This window comes from Penicillium rubens (assembly GCF_028828025.1).
Source record: "Penicillium rubens strain IBT 27055 chromosome Unknown utg000004l_segment0_segment0, whole genome shotgun sequence".
Taxonomy (NCBI): Eukaryota; Fungi; Ascomycota; class Eurotiomycetes; order Eurotiales; family Aspergillaceae; genus Penicillium; species Penicillium rubens.
This window is the reverse complement of record NW_026890602.1, coordinates 3,606,535-3,632,715: the sequence shown is the minus strand read 5'-3', so window position 1 is coordinate 3,632,715 and position 26,181 is coordinate 3,606,535. Positions and strand designations below refer to the sequence as shown.

Sequence of the window (26,181 nt, the reverse complement as noted above, 5' to 3'; positions counted from 1 at the left end):
GGAGATTTGGCAGGAAAGTAGGCGGGATCGCCGGCTAGGCTGCCACCAATTACCAGTGAAGGTAGAATACTAGTTTCCAACATACGAAAGAGGCTGAACCTTGTACCATTATAGCATTATAGAGAGTGGGGCGGCGATTGTCTGATAGACATGGCATATATTTATAGCCTGTTTGACATATTTTTCAAATAAGCACGTCTCTTCATATGTTGAGATTTGTTAGGCGTCGATACTTCATATCGTGGGAAAAATCAAGGCGAAATCTATCAGCCACATCCACAAAAGAGGGAACGTCAAACAAAAAGTCAACGTCAGCTAGATCTTGTGTTTCCTATCAGCTACAAGTTGATAACTAACCGTATTATCCTACCTAGGTAGTCATCCACGCCGACGGAATAGTGACGTAGATAACCTAAGCCCTCTCTCTCTCTCTCTGCGGCACAGAGGGTCACGGACTACTTGAAATCAGGGTATGGCGAGCGTTCTGATAAAATTCACAATGGCAAAAAGTTCCCTAGATAACAAAAGATACATCAGAGTCCGGTTTCGCAATCTGCCCGACCTGATTAATCAGTAACAAGTCACACCTGGACATAATTCAAAGGTAATAAGGCCGTAACATCTCGTTTCTGACACAAACCTAAAATATCCTCAACCAAGAATGAGTGAAGGCGTTTCGAGGAGCCCGCGCAACCTGTCTGCGAAACTTTGCTGCGCTCTGAGTGCCAAATCTCCACTTGATTCCACGCGCCAATTAGACTCTTTCTTGTCGAGAATTGCTCTTTATTTGTCGCTTCTAGTAACCAGACGTATTATTGTTTTCCATCCCAGAGGGAATACGTGAGGCTATATATACAGCATGGGCTCCAAGTTGATGCTTCTTCCTATAGACACCTCGGGAATCAATACCAATGATGCGGCTTTATTTCGGATCTGCACCGGCCTCATATCACAACAGTAATGAGAGAATGCTAGGCGATGCGGGAGCCAGATATACAAGAATTCCGCCGTTCGCAGTGTGAAGGCGGTGAGCGGTAAGGGCGAACGCGGAAGACACGACGGAGCACGCGTCGTAGTGTCCTGTTTAATATGGAAAATAGGTCACTCGCCACAATAGTTTCCTGGGTGGCGGTGTGCTGCTCACTGCAATGGATGGTTGGTATGTGTATTAGTAATTGTGATTCATCTTTGAGGGCACAAGACTTAGCACAACTAATCGGATCCGGTGCAGAAGAAAGGCGATAGTCCACGTACCATACATTCATCACAATAACCATAATGAAAGAAATTTCCAATTCTTGCACATTACTCGCCCATTCTCAGACACCTAGCCTACCCGGTCCGCATTCATAAATGGATATAGCTCAAGCCTGATTTAGCTGATGCAGCTGATGAACCTCCTCATCAAGACCCGGAGCCGGACCTTCAACTGTCAAACCCGGTGCGACCTGATTGATAGGAAGCATGGCAACTGGTCCAGGCTTTACGCCCAATTTTGTCCTCCATTGCACAAGTTGGGCGGAAGAGCTAGCGTAAACTATTCGTCCCAAACCCACGTTTGCGTGAATAGTTGTGCACATCGGGCAGTGTTCGCCAGAAGTGTAGACGGTGGTAGCAGTGCGCTCAGCTAGAGGTAGGTGTTTCTGGGCCCAGTTGGCAAGTGTGAACTCTGGATGTAGAGTGACATCCGCCTCAGTTATAGTCCGGTTTTGGTCCTCTTTGAGAACTTTTCCAGTGGAATCCACTAGCACTGACCCGAACGGGCTATTACCTGCCTCAAGCGCTTGGCGGGCTAGCTCCACGCACCGGCGCAAGTGACCAATATCTGTATCGGACAACATACTACTCTGCTAAAATAATACCGCGCTGGTGAGTATGCTGTGTTGGAAGAATTTCTATGAATCGCTCTTACCGAGTCCGAAGCTCTAGTCTGCAATAAACAGCCGTTAGATGGTAGGAATAAGCTAGGCGATACGAACGGAATTATGAGATAAATGGCGAATCGGCCTAAACGAAGAGCTAGAGCCCACAGTGGGTATTTGTATGCCCTTGGTGTGGACGTCTGGAGCGCGGAATGACGCATAGGTCAGCAGAGACCCGCGGAGAACCCCGGTCCTTCTATTAGACTACACCTAGTTACAAAATATCCGCTCCCGGCATTCGCCACACTCCAGGGTTCAACTTGCTATTTTGAAGTGCATTCACAACCTCACATTGTTATTTTGGCCATTTTCTTCACCCCACTTTTTCCACCGCCCTCATTTTACCCCCCTTAGCTGGCTTGCCCACAGGCAGGGACATCAATACTAACTATCCTGTGTAAAATATACAATCTTACGTACACCAGTGAAAGCAGTCTGCAGTAACGTATGACGCCACTTCTCAACTGCGAAGTGTGCGTGTATGAGACTAGGCGGACGCGATCACGTGTCACGCCATTAAGCTCGCTTGTGTGGCTAGATTGGATTACCTAGTCCAGTACATTGAATCATGTGATTTAGACTACCTACTAGGTACCTAGGTAGGTATGCATTTTTTGCTTGCTAATTGTGTCCGACCACCTGGGCAGATTGTCAAAGACGGACGGACCTTTGTTGTTGTTGGATTGCCTTAGGCGTCACAATGTGATAGAACCTCCATGTGATAGCTCTCTCCCGTTTCCTTCTCTTCCTCCTCTCCTCATGCGAGACAGTCAATCCACACAGTGGTTCCTCAATTCCGTTCCATCTAGATTACGTCTCCATCAGTTGTTTTCAATTAGTTATAGAATTTTACCATCGTGAATTTACCAGTACGTTCGCCATACACCTGGTTTCTGTCAGGTTACGTTAGTCAATTTCTTTAGTTTTGGATAGTTAGATGGAACTGTCAGTCTATACTCCTATTGAAAAAGGCACCATTACTTCCCGTACGTGGGTGTCCTGATTAGACCTCTGTAGATTAGGGTCCCTTTGTTGACATGCAATGCATGCAGGGTATGCGTTTGTCTCTGTGCAGCCTGAGCATTTGGCTGGTTTGTCGTGTTTGTCATTCTCGGAGCCTATATATACAGCCTCCTTTCTGTTGAAAATCCCAGTTAATTTCCATTAATACTTGTCATTTTCGTCTTTACAACGCTAACCCTAATTCGTGGGTTATGCTACAGATCTCTATTATGTAGGATTGGCACCCAGCTCCTACCAAAAGGAGCCTGTATTCCTTGGCAATATGCAGTTTGATCATGACATTACTGCCCTCAGCATATAGATCATCATCCCACTGCATCGGCGCCTAAACGTTGGAATTGAGCCTGCTTTCAGTCAAGTCTTTGCTTATTCCTGCGTTGTTGTTCTCATCGAGTCTTCTAATCTGTGATGATGGGAGTATACTACGAAGAAGTATAAATAGGTGCTTCTTTCCATATATGAAGAAGATCAGACAAAACAATCATAACTTTTCACAGTATATTGGAATTTCCACATTCATAGTGTTTCTTCATACATTATTTTGATCTCAATAAATGCTATATAGACCGCTGTTTCTATAATCCCCACTTTCCATAGATTCATATCTATTGACATGCACTGCATACAGGGAACGCGTTTGTCTCTGTGCCGACTGAGCTCTTTGGCTCTTTGTATCTTAGTCATGCAGCTGGCTTATATACCAGCTTCTTTCCATAGATTCATCATCACCTCACTCACTTCTTCTCGATTTTTCCTTCCTTCGTAGCCTCAACAATATCATATCATTCTTCTTCCTTCATCCTCCTGGTAGCATGTAGCCTCAAGCCTCTGCCACTAGGAAGTAGCAGATACACGAACCCTATTCTGCCTGCGAAAACTGCTGGGTGAAGCGCCGTTCGGCCGTGTCTGTGCTTGACGTCCACTCTGGCGTTGGGTTGTTCTAGAAAGTCCTTGACGGTGGAATGCATACAGTGTGGCTTGAATCTCCTGATGTATTACTTGCTGTAGTTATGACTTTTCGCGAAGGTTTCTTGAATCATTCATGAATTCGCCCTGGCAAGGAGTTCGCTCTATGTCGTTCTGGACGCTAAACAGGCGAACTAGTCGGATTTGTTCCTACGAGTCTAAACAGGCCTCGTAATCGATCCCTTTTGCTTGTTAGGTGGATGGAGCCTCGTCCCCTTTTGAGGCTTCATATCTAAAAGGAGCTAATTTTGAGAAAAGAATCGGACTCAAGTAATCAAGTAATCCATTCGACGATGTCGTCCGAGGCTGCTCAATTTCAACATATGGTGCATGGACCACGCAACTAACTGAAGTTCTAATAATAGGGGCAGGATCGAATTGCCTTTAAGGATTATACTGGTCTCCGGAAATTGCCTTCTAAGGTGCGGTAGTGTTATTATATCAGTGTCCCTAAGGACACGAGATATTATGTGTTTTTCGCACTCCCAAGTCTGCCCCAGCACCAGTCTTGTTCAGTCTCTCTATGCACACACCATAAAGAAACAGAGTATCATGCACGTAAACCCCCATCGATGTCCCTGACGCTCAAACCACATTTTTTGCCAGCCATTCTCCCCATTGAGCCGCCGTGAAGCTACTGCTGATCCCGCGCTCTTCCACTCCCTGGGGAAATGGTCAGTGCCCTGGCAGTTCTTTCTCTGGGTGGTCTTTCTTACATTGAAGAAGATGGTTGGCGTGACATGAACTCCGACCACTCGGTTTGCCTGTCTGGTGTTAGACAATCGCTTGGCCGGATATAAGGTCGCTATCGTCTACCTTGGTCATCCACTTAATGTCATTTGTCAACTGGTTTCCTACGTTCAACTCATCCTGGCTATTGGGGGTTTCGGGGATTAACAGCAGAGCGAGAACCTTCTGCTCGTCTACCCCGACTGATCCTGCAATCCTGGCCAGGCGCTCATAAGTTTTGTTACGTGTTTCATTCACCACGCTGACGTCGAAAAACTCCGCCTGGTTCTGGAATAGGGCCGCACTGAACTGCCAGAATTTGTCTGGGGCCAGTCGAAGGACTGCTGCACCTGCTTCGTGGGTGAGGGTGGATGATGGGTGCCATGGCTGAATTTGCTGCCGGAAGATTACCTGAAGCCGAGAACTATACTGTTGGGCAACTGTGGGACCGTTCGCGTAAAATGTGTTGAACATCTTGGCAGAGAACTAAAAAACACATTGTTAGCCGCAGATGTCGGAGGAGTGACCAAAGGCTTCGCCAACCGGGCACACGTAATCTAGGACTGAGGCTTATTAGATACTAAAATCCCATGCAACGTAAATGGACGATGTCAGCGTACATATTTCGAGTGTATGCTGCGTCTCCTGCGGGGTTCCCCCGAGTAGCTTAAGGCCTGCGTATTTAGGAGGAACCGACATGACGTTGGTATATTGAGATTAAGATATATTTAAAAGAAAGAAATTTGAAGTGCAAAAGTAAGTTGAATCGGGGAAATAGCCGTCATAAGTGATTGAGTAGGAGGGGAGAAGAGCGAAGTGTTACGTCACTAGCTCCTACCCGCCACCGATTCATTACTCGCAACTTATCACGTACTGTAGGTAGTCTAGATTCTCCTGCAAGAGTTACAGTACTTTTGAAATTGTAATACCGACCCGCTCTTGCTACTTGTTTCCCGAGAATGTATTCGAAATGACTTAATCCATTCTAGGTTGCTGCTTTGTGCAGTAGTTAATGTAATCCACAGGCGAGCGGCACATTTAGGGCTATAGTTGTGGGCCGTGGGCGACAATAGCAACTACGCGTTGTTACTATGAAGCTGTGAGGAGTGTACTGGATGACTTCCTGTCTCTTTTACCAAAATACTGTACATGTCAGTTCGCCTGCCTAGCGGGAAAGTCATTGTGTCCAAGGAGAGGAGCAGTAATCGCACGGCCGCGCATCATTCTCCCACCGTGTGCCACAGCGACCAACGTTCTCTGAGCTCTGAGGCAACGACCCGTCATCATGTAGCAGCCCTAGACACAGCGGCGTAGGCCTTGTTAGTTTGGCCTACGGCCAGTTCTGTGGATTGTAACTTTTCGGCGGAGGGGTTTGACGTCCAAGTGAGCATGTGGAAAAAGGATTGGTCCCAAAATGCACTGAAATTGAGATTAGCTGCCGTCACAGCTTGGACAAGACCAGCGCTCATATCTAGTGCACTTGGAACCATATTTTTCAAACTTAGCGAACTTTTAAGACAGCACGCTGTTCATCATCCATGGTGACAGCTTCTCTATATGCACTCGCCAGCTCCACCGGCCTCCAAGGGTTGAATATTACGCTGCCATTCAAAATTTGTGCAGCACCTGCAAACTCTGAGAGGCTCAAAACACCGTGGTATTTCTGCTGTGACGAAATGTACTCGTAAGCCATCAAATTCATCCCGTCTTACGTGGAAGACACGACGCAAGCATTGGACGCAGAGTGGAGCGCAACTAGCTCATGACTATTAACTTATTTGTAAAGAAAGTGGATAGGCATGTATTCAACGGTGCTAAGCTTCCTCTTGATGCGGCTAACTGACTCATTCACCACCGCCGCAGGTTTTGATACTCTTCGACATCTTATCGGCTTGGTACGGCGACTAACGGCCTTGCCAACCCACTCTGAAGTGCCAACCCAGAGTGGGTTGGCACATTGGCGCTTAGAAAGATCTCCGACGCATGTGGCTTCTGCGGCGTTCCCTTAATGTGGTGCAGATGGCCAACACCAACGATGAGCTTAATCCCCTCGAACTTTATTCCAGCCCTACAATGCGCTTCTGGACATTCTCTTTTCGAAAAACTCGTTTGAACCATCGGGATTAATGCCGATCCGGAAAGCACTGCAGGTAACTATACTTCTATACTTCCCTGCATCTCGATTTAGTAGGGTGTCGTGTCAAGCCCACTACTGCATTAGCGCCATGTATAAGCGCCGCTCGCGGGTTCACTCACAGAATACGCGAGCAACTGCTCAAGAAATGACGAGCGTAATCATAGGTATGGTACCCGATAATGCCACAATGCGAAACGCCCAAAAGAATCTCATTACGCACAGGCAAGATACGGTAGATTTCGCTGCTGGGGAAAGAAGTATGCAAGAAGTCGATCTTGACACTCTGCTTGCTCCTCGCCAAATTACGCAGCATTTCAGGCAGTAGCTTCAGATTATAGTCATGCACTCAGATTAAATCATCGTCCCTAACTTCATCGGATATAGCCTTGACGAAAACACGGTTGGCTTTTTCGTATGCCTCCTAGGCGAACTCGTCGAAAGTCATTCCACTGGGGTGATAAGGAAATAGCGGCCAGGGGATGGAGTCTGCATTAAGTGACGCTGTTATAATCCAAGTTGCAAGCACTTACTTGAAAAACCATTGTAGTGGCGATCTTTGATGTGGTCGTGTATGAGGACCGGCACCGCGCCATATTCATCCTTCCAGCGTTGCTTAACCACCGGAATCTCGGGTCCGGGCACCTCCGGACCCGGCCAGACATACCGCTGGAAAGGTAGTGGACTTACATAGACCGCTGAGGCCGCTCACCGGGCCTCCTGTGACATGGAGAAGTCATACTCGCCATCTTAGGAGCGCTTAATGGTAACTGGAAGACGGTTGGAGTACAGACAAGTTCGTCAATGCGAACACCAAGCGTGAAACATTCCCGTTGTTTTTGGTCAACGCCAACTCAGCAGCTCTGGTATGTGGGTGAGTCTTCCTGGATCCGTCTCAGCATTGAAATCAAAGTACGTACCATCAGCATCCACGGGCTGGGCATTGCGGGGCAACGGATCTTCACAATGGATCAGGTTCTTGCAAGGGGACGGGATGGACGTCTAGCTTGGCATTTCTTGCTAAAGGCCGGAAAAAAAATATCTCAGGGCCCCAACAATACCAAAGTACCTGTGCCTTGGTATCCGGCGCCAACTACAATTATATAACTCGTTTCTTGATTGAAGCACTTACTTGACCCCAAACATGCAACACGCACTCAAGGGACAGGGGTTGGGATTGGTAATGTTTGTTGTGTCCTTTGGCGCTTCAGTGCCCGGCTTTTGAGCGCCGCACACAGCGTTGGGCAAGAGGTTGGGGGGAGGGGGGCAATGGGCGGATTGCCTTTGCTGAGGCAAATAATGCTATCAACCAGACATTTGAAAAGCCATTCCAGCCCCATGTATTTGCGTTGAAGTCTTTCAGATACTGATTTGTTAGACTGTACTGAGCAGCAAGGTCTACACAATTGTCATCTGGTTGAATTGTGTAGGTAGCACACGATCCGTCCGCGTCGGGCTTTGGGGCAAAATCAGGCATTGTTCCGGAAGAGCAACAGACATGCCGCCCTGGTTTAAGGGTCGAACAGCAGTTGTCTGCGGGGTTGTACTTGGTGAAGTCCGCAGCGGAGATTCCAGACTTTGTAGCCAGAGCAGCGCAGGTATCGCCTTCTTCAACTTGCTTCGTGCTGCATTCAGCCCGAGCTACGAGCTTGTTCTCCAACGAGCGCATAGGAAGTGTTCCAGAAGAGCAACACACACGCTGCCCTGGTGTGATAGTCGAACAAAAGTTGGTTGCGGGGTTGTACTTGCGGAAATCTGCAGGAGAGAGTTCACACTTTGTGGCCGGAGCAGCGCAGCTATCACTCGATTCAACTTGCTTCGTGCTGCATGTGGCCCGAGCTACTAGATTGCCTTCCAAGGAGGGCGTAAGGACAGTGGCTCGGAAGGAGCTCGGAAAGACTCTCTTCGGTCGAGTCGAGTGGAGTTGGCAAAAATCTTCAACAGAGGCGTGGTAAGCATGGCTGGACCGGTGAAGCTTTTTGTGTTACAGAAGGAGACACAACCGCCCTTCGACCAAGTCTCCGTTGCATCCTGTACAGGCGTAAAGGTTCCATTGCTGGAAGCAAAGATTCCGAAGGTGTGGGCATTGTTGCTGTTGGGATCACACTGTTGCATTGTCACGCTACCGGAGGCGATGTTCAGACTGCAAATATTTCAATGGAACTACACTGCGATGAGATCAATGGAGAAACAATCGTATGTATTGGGATGGACGGAGAGGGAAAAGAAGAGTGACAGGAGGAAAGGCTGGCAAGGACTATCTGTTGACATGCACTGCACGCAGGGTATCTGTTTGGCATGCAGTCCATGCAGGGTATACGTTTGTCTGTGTGCAGACTGAGCTCTTTGCTATCTTAGTCATACAGCTGGTTTATATACCAGCTTTTTCCCATAGATTCATCTATCACCTTTCTTCATCTCCATCTTTCCTCTCCTTCGTAGCCTCAACAGGTTATGAGGCCCTTTTTCCTCTCTCCCCTTTGCTAGTTTTATACTAAGCTTTGTTTCCGAGTATAAACTGTCTTTCAGTTTGCTAAAGAAGTTATAACTCACCCTTGGAGTATAAGCCATCTCTCACTTTGTTGGAGAAGCTATATCTCACCTTTTCTTCATCGCCGCTGAGCGAAGAAGCGTTCGGACATCGCCGCTGTGCGCATCCGAATCACCATATCGCCGCTGTGCGAAAACCCGAGACACCGCTATGTGTACCCGGATTACAATTTCACCGCTATATAAACCCGTCACCTCTGTGTGAACCCGCCTTTGACAATCACTGTGTGAATTTGTCTTTAAGCACTAAGCGGAGTCTCTTTTCCTAGAGAAATACCTCCACCGTGGTATATAGTGTCTTTCAACTGTGTTTATATCATCTTTTTTATATTTATATACTAAGCTAGATTGATTCTTGATCTTTACCACTTTATATAAGCTACAATGGCTAACCCTTCTCCCTTCTCTACTACTACGGATGTAGCGAACCTCGCTGAAGATAGTAATGACTGGAAAGCAATCCGCTCTACTATCGTTATAAACCAAGCGGTGAATTTACCTGAACCAGGCAGTTTTAACCTATATAAGCTCACTCCCCCTTTAAAAGAGCGTGCGGACCTAGATAACTAGATAGATCAGGTTGAAAAAGTCCTTCGGGGTTACAATTTGCACCACTTGATTAATAAAGACATTCCTTAGCCGAGAATTCGTGATCTAAATGGCTAAAAATAGAATACGCTCTCACTATAAGTTGGATCTTAGCTATTAAGTAGCATTTACTATACTATTATATAGGAAATTAATACACGGGGAAGTGATTTATATTACGTAGATAAAATTTTCGCGGAGATTAGGATCTATATAAAAGGAGAGGGATATAGAGCGCTAAAAGCTGCTATAAACACCTTCTATAACCTTAGAAGGGATCAATTTTTAACAAGTGTGGAGTATATCGAAGCTCTAAAGTATATATATAAAGACACTTATGATCTCTATACCGAAATTGCTCTATACTATACGCTTTAGATAATATTAGCCTAGCTAGTAGAAGTGTAGGAATTGAATAGCTTTATTATCGTAAAGGACAATAAGCTAAATGTAATTGATAAACTAGTCTAAACTATCACTATTACTAATTTTTATCGGTATAGTATTGCAATTCTTAATTATATCAAGTCTAGTAAAGCGGACTCTATAGCTCTCTCTACTATTAAGAGTCAATCTAGGACTCAATCTAGAAAATCTAGGTCTACTAATATAAGCACTTCTAAAAGGCGCACTAATAAACCGCTAAAGGGTATATCTATAGAAGTATATATTAAGAAATAGTTATCTTATAAACTAGAGAAGAGTGATACTAGATGCTATTTATACTATAGGAAACTAGGTTATAGAGTGAAAAGCTATTTTTATCTATATCTAGAGAAAAGGTATAAGAATTAGAAACCTTTACTAAATACATAGGTTTTTAATACCTCTAAGAACAAAGAAACCGAGTTCAAAGAGGATAAGATTCAACCTATATATAGTCCGCTCACAGATCGAGCGAAATAGGCCAATTTATCTACTCTAGAGGTAGTATCTGGTTTTATCATAATATCTATCAATATCGATTTTTGTAAAGAAGGTTTCAATCCTTCTTATACTATAATAGAGAGCTATAGTAGTTCCGATAAAAATGTCATTAAAGAGAACCGGTATAGGGAGAAAGTTATGGTAGAGAGCCGGTACGGCGAAAACGTGATAGCAGAGACTGCTATCTAGGAGGATGATATAGGTATAGTGGACCCTTCTAATTCGCTCTAAAAAGAAGGGAATGCTCTTTTTATAATACAGCTCTTAGTAATAGTACCTAGTTATCTATAGGTTTTGGATATAGGTGCATCGGAGCATATTTATAGTGATAAAATAGCTTTTTCTACTATATAGGCTTATATAACTAGCTAGGAATACGAATGGTAGACTTCCGGTAATAAGAAAGTTAAAGCTGATAGATATAGGACTATTAACTTAACACTTTATCTCGGAGATTAGAAGCTTCACGATAAAGAAGCGCTAATGACTCCTATTTGCTACCACTTAAAACTGCACTATATTTATAAAAAGGATGGTTAATATAACCTCTTTTCCCTAGGGATAGTAGTAAAGTAAGGAATCTAGTGGAATAGTAAGACCGGAGCTTTATATAAAGACGATATTCTTATTAGTTATACTAAAATTCACTAGCGTATCCTATTTTTATAGCTTGCTTTACCTACTCTCGGTGTAGTAGTCATTTTATCTAAACTCGCTTACCGGAGACTAGGTTATATAGGTAGTTATACTATAAAAATTAACCATATAGACCTAGGTTATAATATATAGGATAAAGAATTTAACTATAAAGCTTATAAACTCGGTAAATCAAAGCGGATTGTGTCTCGCTTCTAGTAAGCGAGAGTAACTAGGGTAAGCTATATATTTTATATTAATCTATAGCCTATATCTCTACCTAGTTTTAATACCGATACTAAAACCGCTAAATTTAATAGAAACTATATTATAATTATTATAGACGATATAACCAGATATCGTCTAATACTATATCTCGCTACTAAAGCGGATGCTTCCCGAGTTCTCTTGAAATTTACTTAGGAGATATACTAAAAGATAGGTTATTAGCCGTAGGAATAGCGAATTGATAGCGGTACGGAATTCTCTATTTTTACTAAATAGGCTAAATCAGCTCCTATAAATATAATAGTCACTTTATTAGCTCCCTATATATATAAGTAAAATAGGGTTTCTAAGTTCTCTAGGTTTTATCTTTTATAGATTACCCGCACTATAAGAATCGATACTAGTGTACTATAAGAACTCTAGCTAGAAGCTATTAATATAGCTATATATATTATCAATCGACTACGAAAACCACTCTTAAAGAGAGAGTAAGGCGCTTATAGGGATCAGTTTCCCTAATATTAGTTTCACTAAGCTCCTATTATAGTATAGAGATAGTCTCTGAATTTAAGAAGTCCTAATAATATCTCTCTCTCCTTCCTCCGGGTATAGTATATAAAGGCATATATTTATATCCCGAAGGAAAAGCGTATTTAAAGCTAAAAGATAGATGCTAGAGTATAGATTAGCCACCTTATAGGTTATAAGGGTGACAATGGCTATATCTATAGGATTTATGATCCTAAAACTAAGAAGGTTTCCAGATATAGAGATATTATATTTTAGGAGCAAAAATAGGGTATTCCTTACTATAATAATAGAGAAATCATACGTAGAGGAGTAACAATTGATAGACTAAGCTCTCATATTAAGAGAAGTGTTAGTTCACTAGTTATTATTATAAGCAAGGTTTAACAGCTAGTTTATCTCCTACCTTTAGATATAAGAGTGTAAGAACTAGATAAGGAAGATAAAGAATATACCCTATTTACAACTCCTACCCCTACTAAGAAAGGTAAGAAACCTACTTTTAGAAGAATAGCTTCTAGTCTATAGACACCTTCACTAAGTGCGAAAATAGTCTCTATTTCTTCCCCCTAGGAAGAAGCTCCTATATAGAGATCAACACGCTAAATAGTAGGAATCCTACTAAGAAGGTTTAATAACAAAGATTGGATTAATATGGTAGAGCTTTATCCGCTATTGGTATTGCTTTTGCTACTATCCCGGAAGGTCTGAAGATATAGTAAGTGAAAATACCCTAGAATTATAAAGAAGCGCTAAATTCTCCGGAGAAAGAGCTTTAGTAGTAGGCTATAGATAACCAGATCACTAAATTAGAAGTAGCGTAAGCTTACTAGCTAGTTAACACTCCGCCGAAAGGAAGCACTATTTTACTAGGAAAGTGGGTTTACGACCTTAAATATAATAAGCAAGGTTTTATTATAGAAATAAGAGCAAGATAGGTGATCTATGGCAACCGCTAAAGACTAGGATTCGACTTTAACGAAACCTATACACCGGTTACTAGACCCGAAAGCACCAGACTTTTCCTATCTATAGTTATAATTCGTAATATAGAATAGGAATAGATTGATTATACCACTACGTACCTTAATGCGCTTATTAATAAGAGGTGCATTTTTATAAGACCTCCGATAGGATACTACTAGGGAGATATTACTTCTTCGACGTCTAAATCCCCTTTCCGGCTAGACCAATTAGGAGCTAGCAAAGTCTATATACTAAAGCAAGCATTGTACGGACTTCGACAATCCGTAAATCTGTGGTACGAAACGCTTAAAGAAGAGCTGAAAAGACTAGGTTTTAAAGAGCTTTAGGACGAAAGATACATTTTCACATATAGAGAGAGAGATCTCTAGCTTTTACTCTATATTAATGATATATTAAGCGCTACTTTAGATAAGTAGTAGATATAATGGTTCAAAGATAATATCACCTTTAAGATTAAGGTAATTAGTGAACTAGCGAGGTTTCTAGGAAGTAGTTTAACTAGATCTCTATCCGATAGAGTTTCTTCTTTATCAACTATTTTTATCGACTAAGCTATATACTTAGAAGATCTACTATAGATAGCGAGTCTAGGCAAGGTTTTATCGATATACCTACCTATGAAGTCATTATATTAACCCCCTTTCTCGATAGTAGAAACATAAAGAGACGACTAAGCAATAGGTTCTTCCTCGAAAACAATTTCTTCCTCGGAGATAGTCTCTTCCTCCGAAAAATTAGCTTTTAGAGAGGATATTGGTAAGGTTGCCTAGTTAGGTATACGTATAAGACCCGATATCGCTTTTACTATGAATAGACTATAGAGAAGAACTATAAATCCTAGGAAGGAAGACCTGGAAGCTCTATCTTAGTTACTAAGATATCTAAAAGGTGCACCGGACTATAGGATCTAACTTAGAAGGATGAATTTAACTACTAACGACATAAACCTAATAGGTTATATTAATTCTTCGTTTAATAACTACGAAGATAGGAAATCAACCGAAGCATACGTCTTTTACTATACTAGAGCACCAATTTCTTAGAGCTCACAGAAACAAGATATCGTTACGACAGGGAGCACTGTCACCGAGTATATTGCTCTTAATAGAGCAGTACGAGAAGCTTTTTATTTGAAAAAGATCCTTCTCTAACTCTGATTATTAGATAACAAGAACCCAACTCCAATCCGTATTTATACAGATAGCGACAATACCGTTACTATTCTCAAGAAGGATTCATATAACAAAGGGACCAAATGGCTAGATATCAAATACCAATTTGTAAAGCATACTTTAAAGACGAAGCAGATCGACATCTAACTTATCGACAGCAAGGATAATCCGGCAGATACATTAACAAAAGCACTGCCAAAAGTCGACTTCGAAAGACTTCGCAAGCTACTAGTCAGTAAGCATACAGATTAAAGCTCTAGATACTTCTTTTTCCTTCATTTTTCCTTACAAAAAGTGATCCATTTTCATTGATTTTTACTATACAAACCAGATTGACAAATGATGTTTTTGATATTAATGCTTTCGAAGATGATCCCAACACTCATTTATCTGATGTTTCTATGGGCCCTCTGTGTATGAGCTCTTCTTCATGATGCTCAGTCTGGGAGGGTGTGTTGACATGCACTGCACGCAGGGTATCTGTTTGGCATGCAGTCCATGCAGGGTATACGTTTGTCTGTATGCAGACTGAGCTCTTTGCTATCTTAGTCATACAGCTGGTTTATATACCAGCTTTTTCCCATAGATTCATCTATCACCTTTCTTCATCTCCATATTTCCTCTCCTTCGTAGCCTCAACACTATCTAACATGCGGTGGCATCACGTGATACCACCTGATGCACCCAACAATATTGTCGCCTTCAGGGCAAAGGAGCTGATCCCTTCGCTCTGCAGACCCTTGCCGACGTAGATACCGACAACAGCTGAGCCTGACCGGGCAAACAAGAAGTTGTTGCTCTTGGTGCTCTTGGTGCTCTTGGTGCTCTTGGAAGCAACATGTTGACTCTTCATATAATGCCGCATCTGCTTGGAAATGGAGGAAATATCGGTACTAGCGAGAATGCCGTTGCCCCACCAGCCAAGAGAGTACGTCAAGCTCAGAGACTCGACAGCAGCTGCGACTTTTGTGGTTGGGCGTTGGACCGGATGACCAGTCGGGACCATATGAGTACAGACACGGAGGCGATGAAGAGTGCTTGGGTCCACTCGATCATACAAAGAGAAGTCATAGAACAAGGTTTGATCGCAGCATTGGAGCTGTTCAGAGTTGTGATAGACAGATGAGTTTGAGAGATTAGATCCTGCGATGTTGCAAGCCATGGGACACCAGTCTCTGCCGCTATAGCCAGGACTGGCAGGCTGTCTCAATCCTGACTTTCCTCGCGCAGAGACAACATCAACAGAGAGCAGACACATTGCCCCGAAGGCTATGATGAGCCAGGAGGGGGTCATCATGCCCGAGGAGTAAAGAAAGGAAATTTAAAGAAAGTGTGTAGCATATTAAGGAATGGCAATAGTAAAGAGTGTATAGAGACCTATTCTTTCACTCTCTAGGGCTCCTTGCGGCTTTTTTACCTTCGGACCATACCTTCAGACTATACCTTCAGCCCACACCTCCAGAGCACGAGCAATGTCGGATATGAGCATTGGTGAGACTGCATGGATGAGGTATTTTCTCATGAAATGAATATAGTAAACTCTTGGAATTTTGGCCCTCTTGGAAGGACCTTAGTAAGAGCCTCGTGACTAGGGCTGAGGGCCGGATGAGATTGGAGAAGTTCCCGCCCAATGGGGACAAAGAGGACAAGAGATGCCAAGAATTAGCGCTGGACCTCACAAGCGAAAGCTTGGCTGCGTCGACAATGCAACTCGTGCTAGTGAACTTGCTAGTGACCACCCCTGGCAAATTCACCTTTCTCGTAAAATTCAGGGGCTCAGACAACATAACTTCTCATTTGCGCCAGATTTGGGCCCCCTCCATTTCCATCTCTCATTGCGGATTACCAGGACTACATTCTCACCGTACGATGTATTTTCTTGCGCTTCTGTTGGCCCTATCGCAAATCCTATGCTGTTGGGCGATTGACACTCAAATATTGGAGGTGGACTTGGTCCTGCCGCAAAATGAGACCTATCCACCTTCGCCAATCTTCCCGATCATTTTCGCTGTTCAAAACCCGAGCCTCGCGAAAAGCTTCCAACCCATGATTACCTTGCAGGTGGAACAGGTTGACGGAAACTTCAGTACTGTCGATACTTTCAAACTATGGGAGTCGCCAAATGATACTAGCAGCACCCGCTTTCTGCATTGGGGTACCTCGAAGTTTGACTTTGAAGGAAATTTCCGGTTTACCTGGGACCTCAGCATGGATCGATGCTCTCTCGACAAAGAGACAGACGAAGTGAATTTCGGAAGATATAGTGAATTCCAATCTCTCTATTTCACCACCAAGAATGGCACCGCACCGGCGGATTTCGTCGCTGCAACAGACGATGACACTTGCGACAAAGCATTAGCGCAGGCTATCAATTACGCGGATCTTTCTAAGCTCCCAGCAACAGAAAGTACCTACGGACCGTCCTGTCTAGCAGAACCGACTACGCTGCCCAAGCCTACCAATCCCTGCAATGCCAAAATCAACTCATCAGCCGCAGCAAGTATGTCTGCAGCCATGACATCTATTGCATGTGCTCGAGATCGACCTGGGGTAACTTGCCCAACTCCGTCGCCTAGTAGTGCAGCCTCTAAGGCGCATTTGAAGATGGGTGGCGCATGGGCTCTGGCGACGGCTTCCCTGCTCATTTACTGTCTCGCATGATTCATGTTGGCCATTCCCAAATTGACTGGTTTTCTTTTTCCTTTTTTCTTTCGGACACATCCACTGAAATTGTACGCTAATTGCTGCAACCTCTGCAATGTAACAATGTAATAATGGTCTGTTTCCACACCGTTTCGACGTGTACCGATGTACACTAGTAACCACTAGTATGGAGGTGCAAATGAAGCAGCCTTTGGCCCCCAAGAACTGCGGACCAACTATAAGGACTATCCGATGGTTGCCGCAGAAGAGTTTTTCCCTTAACTCGTGGCGCTCCGGCTGAGCCGGGAGGGCCCGAATCCGCGTATCATAGGTAGACTTTTCCCCCACCAGTGCCCTGCCAGGGGTTCTTTGGCATAAACATACGAAGGTTGCATCAGATACGGAGCACTTCCGTGAAATATTGATGAGGCTACGAAGGAGGACTGCTAGTGAGATAAACTAGCATGGAGGGAAAATCGGGAAGAAGATGTGTGCTATGAATCTATGGAAAAACAGGCTGTATATGAAGCCTGTACTAACAAAGGAATGGCAAACTGACAAACTGACATATCAAACTGACAAAGCAAAAGCTCAGTCTGCACAAAGGGACAAAGGCATAAAGACATACCATACCATGCATGTCAACAAATATTCCTCAAATCGTTGGGTATTGTCTCGGCGTTTAGGCCCCTGCCAGCTCCGTCCGCCACCACGATGCCAGTTACAGTATAGGCTCCGAATTGTTCAAATTGCTATGCAGTAGTAAGGGGGAAAACAGGACGCCTCAAGAGGAACGAAGTCGACAAACGGAATTGTATAGCCGGTCTGATGGTAAGGTTACATCCACAATTAAACCTATAGTAGGACATGGAGGCACAAGCATAGACATAAAAGCAGGCCAGGAACCGCATGTCGAAGAAGCAGGATCAACATCCCAGTTTATTTTCTTTCTTTTTCTCTCTACAACATAAACATTCAAGTGATGGGTTACAAGGCCGCCGTTGTCCTGGGATTGATCCCTCAGCTGATCTCTGCAGCCGTCGTCTGCAACTTCTCCACCACAGCCAGCGATGGCGACACTTGCACGTCCTTCGCTGCATCCTGGGGTTCAACCCTTGAAAACTTCCAAGCTTTGAACCCCGGCGTCTCGTGCCCGACTCTCACAGTCGGTCAAAGTTACTGTGTTGTTGGCACTGTCACGAGCGAGCCAGGGACCACGACCAAGGCTACCACCACCACGACGTCCACTACAACAAAGGCCGCGACAACCCCGACCCCCTCCCCGTATGAGCCCACCGTCCCTGGGGTGCCATCCAACTGTGACGGTTTCCACCTCGTCGCATCCGGCGACCAATGCGATGCAATTGAGGCGAAATACGGCATCACCGATGCCCAATTCAAGTCCTGGAACCCCAGCATTGACAGCAGTATGTTTACAGCTTCAATATTCCTTCGTATTCTGTATTTATACATCTACTGACACGTTTATATTAGAATGCTCCAACCTCTGGCTGGACTACTACGTTTGCGTGCACGTCCCGGGAGCCACAACAACTCCCTCGACTCCCCAGCCGACGCCCACAGGACCCGAGCCCCAGATGCCTGGCATCGTGAGCACGTGCAAGACCTACTACAAGGTCAAGTCTGGCGATAGCTGCTACTCGATTGACCTGGCTGCGGGAATCACCCTTGCTCAGTTCCGTTCCTGGAACACCCAGGTTGATGCCACTTGCACTAACTTGTGGGTTGACTACTATGTGTGCACTAAGGCCTAGTTCGCTAGTCAGTCTTGTTCTTGGGATCTTACTCTTGGACGAGAAAGAGGGAATACAAGGAGTAATAAAATTAGAGCAAATAAATAAGAAAATTATAGTTAGTGGTTGAAACAAGAATGTGCGAAGTCGGAGAGTAGACAATTTAGGAATCCGGAGGGCTGAAGTCAATTTGATTGCAGGCGAAATTCAGGTAGATCATTTAATTGGGCTAAACTAGATGACGGCAAATGGAATGCTAAAAATTGCCGAAATGGAAGGCCAAAAAATGGCCGCCCATCTGCCAACCGTTTCTAGCCCCCCGCTCACCGTGTCAACTAATGACCTAGTTACCTAGGTAGGTACCTACCTAGGTAGGTAGTGTTCTTATGGCGAAGCTAAGCTGGTGAGGTGTCGGCAATGCCCCACTCATACTCCGCTGAACCTTCTCTATCGGTCGTGCCGGCGTGGTCCCACGCAAGAACCACAAGACCGGTCACACCGTGTTTTACCACAAGCCTCGGTCATGAAGCTATACATATGTACATATGTAGCATTAGGGGTCAGCATGAATAACGAATATTTGCCATTTGCACGAATGCGAATGCGAATAAAAGGTTTTGTTGAGATATGTCATTGTCTGATTGATTCTCATTGACTTGAGGAGTTATCTTTTGCAGGGGCGGGATGCCTTATATATATATCTGTTCCTAATCCTTGCCATAAAGTTCAGCGTTCAGCCACGTATATATTATTCCTTCACCTTCATCCTTCCAACCCCGTAGAGCCTGGCACGACCGCTTACTACGCAGCGGTATAGGCGCCAGCTGCCAAACGTGACGACAGATGAGCTGACCCCTGTCTCTGAACTTGAGCTGACCGGTGGCCCCACCAAGTCATGTGATAGTCACACCGGTCAGCTCAGCTAGCCCTGGAGCTTATCAGTGATTAGTAATGTTTTTGGTTTACGCAGAATAAATACAATAAAGGTTTCAACGATAAGAGTGAGATTAATCGAATATTAATCGATTAACAATCGATTAACCTAAGTCTACATATACTTTAACATTTTAATACAAAAATGTTATTTAATTAGTTAAGAAGTTAGTAACTATTGGAATGTTTAAATTACAGAGTATAGGTGTTGAGCTAACCGGTGTAGATAAGATAAAAACAATCACATGACTTAGTGGGGCCACCAGAGACAGGGGTCAGCTCATCTGTCGTCACGTTTGGCAGCTGGCGCCTATACCGCTGCGTACACTTACCATAAGCTATAAGCCGGAATTCACGTATGCCGTAAATTTTTGAAAATAACTATTGCCCGTAATAGAGAAGCTACGAGCGGATTACACGTTTGGTCGGAGTTAAAGCCTACAAAGCCACCTGGGCAAGATAAGAATGTATTACACAAAATTACATCATCACCAGCGAAGCGCCTCCGATGTCAGCCCTGTTGTAGTAGCAATGGATTCCCGATAAACTTTCGCCGAAATTTGGACGGTCGCACCTTATCCTTCTCGTTCTTTCGTTAAACGGACGGGAGATCCCTGGTTTCCACACCCTGTGGACGTGGACGTGTACAATCGATTGTATAGTGTGAAGCCTTGATAACTCCTTCCCGAATCTTCCGGGTACAATTAATCCAACATAAACGAGCATGTACCTAGGTAGTTGGACTAGCTACTCTACCAATTCGGTTTACAAAACCTCGCAAGATCATTAAAAGGAAAGCAGACTCATATTGGCGAATAAACAGCAATGCTCTAGTTAGGGAGTGGAGAAGCACATACATTTACACTTGGACGTACTTCGTTGAGCCCCCATATGTCGTCACCATGCAATATTCTTTGAGGCTTATGACACCCGGAAGCTTGAAGAGACTGGCGTCTAGAATCTCGGAGTCTCGGTTGAACTTACAGCGTACATTGTACCTACAATATACAACGCGATCAAATGTAACTGTCTCTTTTGGAAAGAATATATTACAACCAAGTCAAAAAGTAAGGTTCTATCCATGGGGATGTTTGACATATGACATTATGCTTAATCGTTTGATTGGTAGACCTCGGGAGGAAACGCTCCGCCCTGAAGTTCTGTCCCTGTTCCCGTAGATGCAAGGCAGAGGGTGGCGACAACAATCAAGAAAATACAAGATCCCTTTGCCTAGGCTTGACTCTCATTGATTTCGCCCGTTTAAATGAGTGCTACAGTAGGCATTCTCAATAATCAAAGCGTCACCCCGGGGCCCGATCATACGCTTCCGATCCACTCTATAAAGTAACAGCTATCATAAAGTTTGGATATACCAAGCATGCACAAATAAAAAAATACTACCTAGCATCGACCTGCAAACGGTCAAGACTCTACATCAATCTGTTCGGGGTGATAGAACGCCAGCCTCACGAGTCCTTATAAAGCTGCCGCTACTCTCCTGTAGTCCAACCTAAGCACAGATTAAATTCCCATACGCCAGCTCTTAATACATTCCCTAATACACTCCTCGCTACAATGAAGTTCGCCGGAATCGCTGCCTTTGCTCTCACAGTGGGCGTTGCTGTGGCTGCCAAGCTGTCAGACTCTGCTGCTCTTGACCACGCTAAGTCCCAGTGCAATGTTGGTGATATCTCCTGCTGCAACTCCGAGGAGGAGACCAAGGCCGATGGAATTCTCGGTAACCTTCTCGCCGGAGGCCTTCTGAACGGTGTTTTGGGTAACTCCAACTCGCCTTGCGCTAAGACTAGCCTTATCGATGAGTTGAACATCCTTGGTAAGTCAACTTAGTCCTGGCCAAATCAAGCAATAGCGCTAACGTCTTCAAAGCCTCTATCAAGGACAGCAACTCGGGACCCGTCTGCAAGAACATCATTGCTTGCTGCCCTGAGGGAACCACAACTGTAAGTAAAGTACTACCCACCCCTGATCGTGCTAGTGTCTAACATTCGAAATCCAGTGCACCGCCATTGACAACTCCGGAAACGATGACTAAAAGTGTTCACTAGATCAGACAAATCTCCGTACTTTTGACTAGATCATCAAATGTCTTATCCGAGAAAGTGTCGGCCAAGTTGAATCATGGAGTGAACCTCGTGGAGAAAGACGGATGTTTTAATGCCACCTCATTATGGCCTTGTACTTACGCCGTAATGCATAATAAATTGATATTTAGTCTCGTCGCTTACTTACCTAGTATAGGATGCTATTTTTCCCTCTTCATTTTGAAGCCTAGTTGTAGTCAAATACAGAGCAGCTACAGACAAACGCCAATAAGGTTAATTGCATCCTCTACAATCCAAGGCTCCCCTCCCCGAGCATAACACATATTGGCCTGCGACTGTTCCGCTAGAGGATTTATGGCGGCTGTGAATGCTGCTTCCGCTGATATCTGTTGGCATGCACTGCATGCAGGGTGTGCGTTTGTCTCTATACACACCATGCAGGGTATGCGTTTGTCTCTCTGTGTGCAGACTGCAGACTGAGCTCTTTGGCTCTTTGTATCTTAGTCATACAGCTGGTTTATGGTGAGACTACAAGTAGTAGGCTCAGAGAAGCAGAAAGAAGAGAGTTGTATTGTGAAAGGAGGGAACGAGCTTCCACTACAACTATCTAAACTGCGTGAGGGTGTAGCCCTATCACATGTCCTAACACACCCCCGTAGGGCTCAATCCGAAAGCACCTACCAATTTCGGTTGTCATAGTAAAACTGCATGTTTTTATCAATTTGTAATCCTCCCTTTTTAACCTGTTTTTGCCTTTTTCAATGTAGGTTTCTCAATGTATGATACTTCAATGCGCCTTTTTCTCGCCATATATCATGAATCCCCTCATTTTTTCAAATCTTTCTCGTCTAAGTGTCTTCGTCAGCGCGTCGGCGATGTTATCCTCGCTTGGAATTAGTACAAGGGAGACAAGTCCAGACCTCACTGCATGCCGGACGAAATGGTATCTGGCGTCCAACCACTTTGTCGCCTTGGCGTAGTTATCTTTCTTTATAATAGTGAAGGCATTGTCGCTGTCTATGAAGATCGTGATAGGAAGATCTCCTTCCTAGCGGATACCTATCTGCACTATCACTTTATAAAGCCACATTCCCTCGCGGACTGCTCTATCTAACGCAACGTATTCCGCCGAGGTGCTACTTCTCGCAATGATCTCCTCTTTGCGTGACGCCCAGCTGATGGGTGATCCTACGTAGAAAAAGATATACGCTTCCGTGCTTTTCTATCGTCGCAATCCTGATATAAAGCATCCATGTATCCAATCAGCTCGTTGTCTCCATTTGCATCTTTACTAAGCAAGATCCCAAGGCTTTTCGTCCCTTTGAGATAGCGGATGAGCTGTTTTAGGGCTTCGACATCTTCTTTCCGGGGTGCAGAGGTCCGCCTTTGCAGCTTGTTCACAGCTACTGCAATATCGGGTCTCGATTTATCAGCCAACCATCTCATCTTCATCTTGGTCGTTCGGGTCATCCTGGATCGACCAGGTTGACAAGGTTCTTCAAGGTTACAATCTTCATCATCTGATCAACAAAAATATACCTTGGCCAAGAATCCGAGACCCAAATTGCAAGAAATGGCATACACTCTCTCTCCAAGTCAGATCTTGGCTCTCCAGCAGTATCGATCACACTGTTATGCAAGAAATCAATGCGCGCGGAAGTGATCCTTACTACGCCGACGAGCTTTTTGCAGAGATCAAAATCCATATGAAGGGAGACCTCGGGTAGAATTGTATATAATGGGCGCATTGATTTCTGCGAAAAGCTCATCGGCGTAGTAGAGATCACTTCCGCGCGCATTGATTTCTTGCATAACAGTATGGTGGATACTGCTAGAGAGCCAAGATCTGACTTGGAGAGAGAGTGTATGCCATTTCTTGCAATTTGGGTCTCGGATTCTTGGCCAAGGTATATTTTTGTTGATCAGATGATGAAGATTGTAACCTTGAAGAACCTTTTCAACCTGGTCGATCCAGTTGTCAAGATCGGCTCGCTCTTTGAGAGGAGGAGTAAGCTTGTAAAGGTTGAAGCTTCCTAGCTCAGGTAGGTCAACCGATTGATTGGCGACGACAGTGGTGCGAATTGCTTTCCAATCATTGCTATCATCGGCAAGGTGCGCTGCATCAGCAGCTGCAGAGAAAGAGGAAGAGGGGTCAGCCATTGTAGCTGATACAAAGTGAGATAAAATCGACCATCTGACTAAGTATATAAATATGAAATGATGTGAACACAGTTCAAAACCAGTTGGGCCTGCGAAAAGGTCAGAAATGGAAGGAATCACGCCGGGGAAAGCACTTACGGAAAGAACACTTGTTTGCGCCACATGACCACTGACAACATGCGCCGCCAGCGTCCATTGGAATCCGAAACCAGGAAGGAAAACGAGCCGGCAGGAAGCAAAGGGGCCATTTCCTCGCTTGCAGGGCTCACACGACCCTCCCGCAGGCGCTTCATGACCAATGAGATGGCCCAATGCCGCGCGGATGTTCGTCTAGGAAGACACCTTGCTCACCTTCCCGACCCGCCAATCAATAACGGTACGTTGCGGATCCACCTGGAACCAGACCTGATCCATGGCACTGTTGGACAAACGAGTAAGGAGCGGCAGACCATTCGCATCAAGCCCCGAACCTGGAAACGGAATCAGCCAACTTCCAAACGGTATACCACGATGGAGGTAATTCTCTAGAAAAAGAGACTCCGCTTGGTGCTCAAAGACAAATCCACACAGTGATGAACTGTCAAAGGCGGTTTCACACAGAGGTGACGGGTTCACACAGTGGTGAAATTGTAATCCGGGTACACACAGCGGTGTCTCGGGTTCTCGCACAGCGGCGATATGATGATTCGGGTACGCTCAGCGGCACTTTCCGATCGCTTCCTCGCTCAGCGGCGATGAAGAAAAGGTGAGATATAGCTTCTTGCTATTCTCTAACAAAAGCTTAGTTCTTGATGAAACTAGCTATGAAAGCTTATATCTTTGATGAATCTTAGCAAAGGGGAGAGAGGAAAAAGGGCCTCATAACCTGTTGAGGCTACGAAGGAGGTGAAAGATGGAGAAGAATGAGAGAGGTGATAGATGGATCTATGGAAAGAAGCTGCTACCTACCTAGGTACCTACCTAGGTAAACCAGCTGTATGACTAAGATACCGAGAGCCAAAAAGCTCAGTCTGCACACAGAGAGACAAACGCATACCCTGCATGGACTGCATATCAAATAGATACACTGCGTGCAGTGCATGTCAACAGTATATTTCCTTGATCTTTAAAAGCCCAACAGCAGCAGCTTCTAATTAACACTTGAGACTCTTTTATATTTTAATTCAGTTCAAAATTTTGTGGCCGACAGATCCAAGCCTCGAGTGCACTCGTGAAATAATTTCTCGAAAGTTGAGTTGAGTGTGGTGAACCACTTTCATCAGCTGTTGAGAGGAAAGTAATGTCGCAAAGATAGTTACGTATCATCGAATTTGCAATCGAGTCCCTCAACGCGCTTGCACTCTACATCTCCCCATGCTATTGAAGTAATTCAACTTTGCCGAAGCAATAGTTGGAGACTTTGTGGCCGACAGAAACTCCCATTGGTCTCGCTAAACTTTCCTGTGTACTCACAGCCAGCTAATGATTCCTTTGCTAGAATCTACTCCCTGGCCGCAGAGACACTGACAAACCTTTCGAACTTAGGATGAAGATTGTTTTTATTTGGGAGGGCATGATAGCCAAAAAAGGTCCAGACCCAAGAAAACTGGGTCTAGTTTCCAGGACGACCATGTGAACTGATGCAACCAAGGCTCAAGAGCTAGGTTCTCATGAATGACCACCCCCTGGCAAGATTGAAGATTGCAACGCTACTAAATCACACCGATGTGACCCTGGAGACGAATAGCACCCGATAGACCCGATCAGACACCACACAGGAATCTAGACAGACCAGGTACGGTTCTGCGATACAGATCTCATAATGGTGGCTAAACCCGATCCGTGGTCGTGTTCTCCCAGTTGCTGTCCCAAGAGGCCCGACACATCCTCTTCATCTGCTCAATTCAATCGCGAATCCGATATCTCTAGCGGATAGCTTATAGGAGCAATGTCAATTATGGACTTTCCATCACATGGGCTTACATAAAATGCCCGGTTTTGCACTAAACAGAGAAACCGATCAGAAGGGAGATCAGAGTTAGTGAGTATGAGGAACGCCACAGGACAGGTGGCTACCATTGTTCCATTTCGACCACAAGTTTGGATCGCGGTGTCTACAGGGAGATTTATACAATAAAGTTCGGAGTCCCTTGGTCATTGCAACCCCTTGCGCTTGTGGGAGTGTTTTTGCATGCTTGCCGTTTCTGCCAACCAAAATGCCGACCATACTGTTTTTTACTGGACAAACATGAGACCGAA

General features: G+C 44.7%; 7 protein-coding genes across 7 annotated transcripts; 4 read left to right on the top strand and 3 right to left on the bottom strand.

Moving 5' to 3' along the window:
- Window positions 1-1,364: 1,364 nt before the first annotated feature.
- N7525_011332 (nucleoside deaminase) lies at window positions 1,365-1,841 on the bottom strand (the record flags this gene model as incomplete). The annotated part of the gene is made up of 1 exon (XM_002560964.1): window positions 1,365-1,841. The coding sequence occupies one exon, from the start codon at window positions 1,839-1,841 to the stop codon at window positions 1,365-1,367; it is 477 nt and encodes a 158-aa protein (XP_002561010.1).
- A 2,655-nt stretch (window positions 1,842-4,496) lies between these two features.
- N7525_011331 (DsbA family protein) lies at window positions 4,497-5,339 on the bottom strand (the record flags this gene model as incomplete). The annotated part of the gene is made up of 5 exons (XM_002560963.2): window positions 4,497-4,574; window positions 4,628-4,675; window positions 4,728-5,126; window positions 5,184-5,203; window positions 5,261-5,339. 5 exons carry the CDS (start codon window positions 5,337-5,339, stop codon window positions 4,497-4,499), a joined length of 624 nt encoding a protein of 207 aa, XP_002561009.2.
- Window positions 5,340-6,865: 1,526 nt separating this feature from the next.
- N7525_011330 (uncharacterized protein) lies at window positions 6,866-7,102 on the top strand (the record flags this gene model as incomplete). Its single annotated transcript, XM_061215447.1, has 1 exon — window positions 6,866-7,102. One exon carries the CDS (start codon window positions 6,866-6,868, stop codon window positions 7,100-7,102), a length of 237 nt encoding a protein of 78 aa, XP_061067959.1.
- Window positions 7,103-7,981: 879 nt separating this feature from the next.
- Window positions 7,982-8,443, bottom strand: N7525_011329 (LysM peptidoglycan-binding domain-containing protein; the record flags this gene model as incomplete). The annotated part of the gene is made up of 1 exon (XM_061215446.1): window positions 7,982-8,443. The coding sequence occupies one exon, from the start codon at window positions 8,441-8,443 to the stop codon at window positions 7,982-7,984; it is 462 nt and encodes a 153-aa protein (XP_061067958.1).
- Window positions 8,444-16,259: 7,816 nt separating this feature from the next.
- On the top strand, window positions 16,260-17,051 carry N7525_011328 (uncharacterized protein; the record flags this gene model as incomplete). Its single annotated transcript, XM_061215445.1, has 1 exon — window positions 16,260-17,051. One exon carries the CDS (start codon window positions 16,260-16,262, stop codon window positions 17,049-17,051), a length of 792 nt encoding a protein of 263 aa, XP_061067957.1.
- Window positions 17,052-18,015: 964 nt separating this feature from the next.
- N7525_011327 (LysM peptidoglycan-binding domain-containing protein) lies at window positions 18,016-18,808 on the top strand (the record flags this gene model as incomplete). The annotated part of the gene is made up of 2 exons (XM_002560959.1): window positions 18,016-18,460; window positions 18,528-18,808. The coding sequence occupies 2 exons, from the start codon at window positions 18,016-18,018 to the stop codon at window positions 18,806-18,808; spliced, it is 726 nt and encodes a 241-aa protein (XP_002561005.1).
- Window positions 18,809-21,295: 2,487 nt separating this feature from the next.
- On the top strand, window positions 21,296-21,773 carry N7525_011326 (uncharacterized protein; the record flags this gene model as incomplete). Its single annotated transcript, XM_002560958.1, has 3 exons — window positions 21,296-21,554; window positions 21,608-21,681; window positions 21,738-21,773. The coding sequence occupies 3 exons, from the start codon at window positions 21,296-21,298 to the stop codon at window positions 21,771-21,773; spliced, it is 369 nt and encodes a 122-aa protein (XP_002561004.1).
- Between the last annotated feature and the right edge of the window lie 4,408 nt (window positions 21,774-26,181).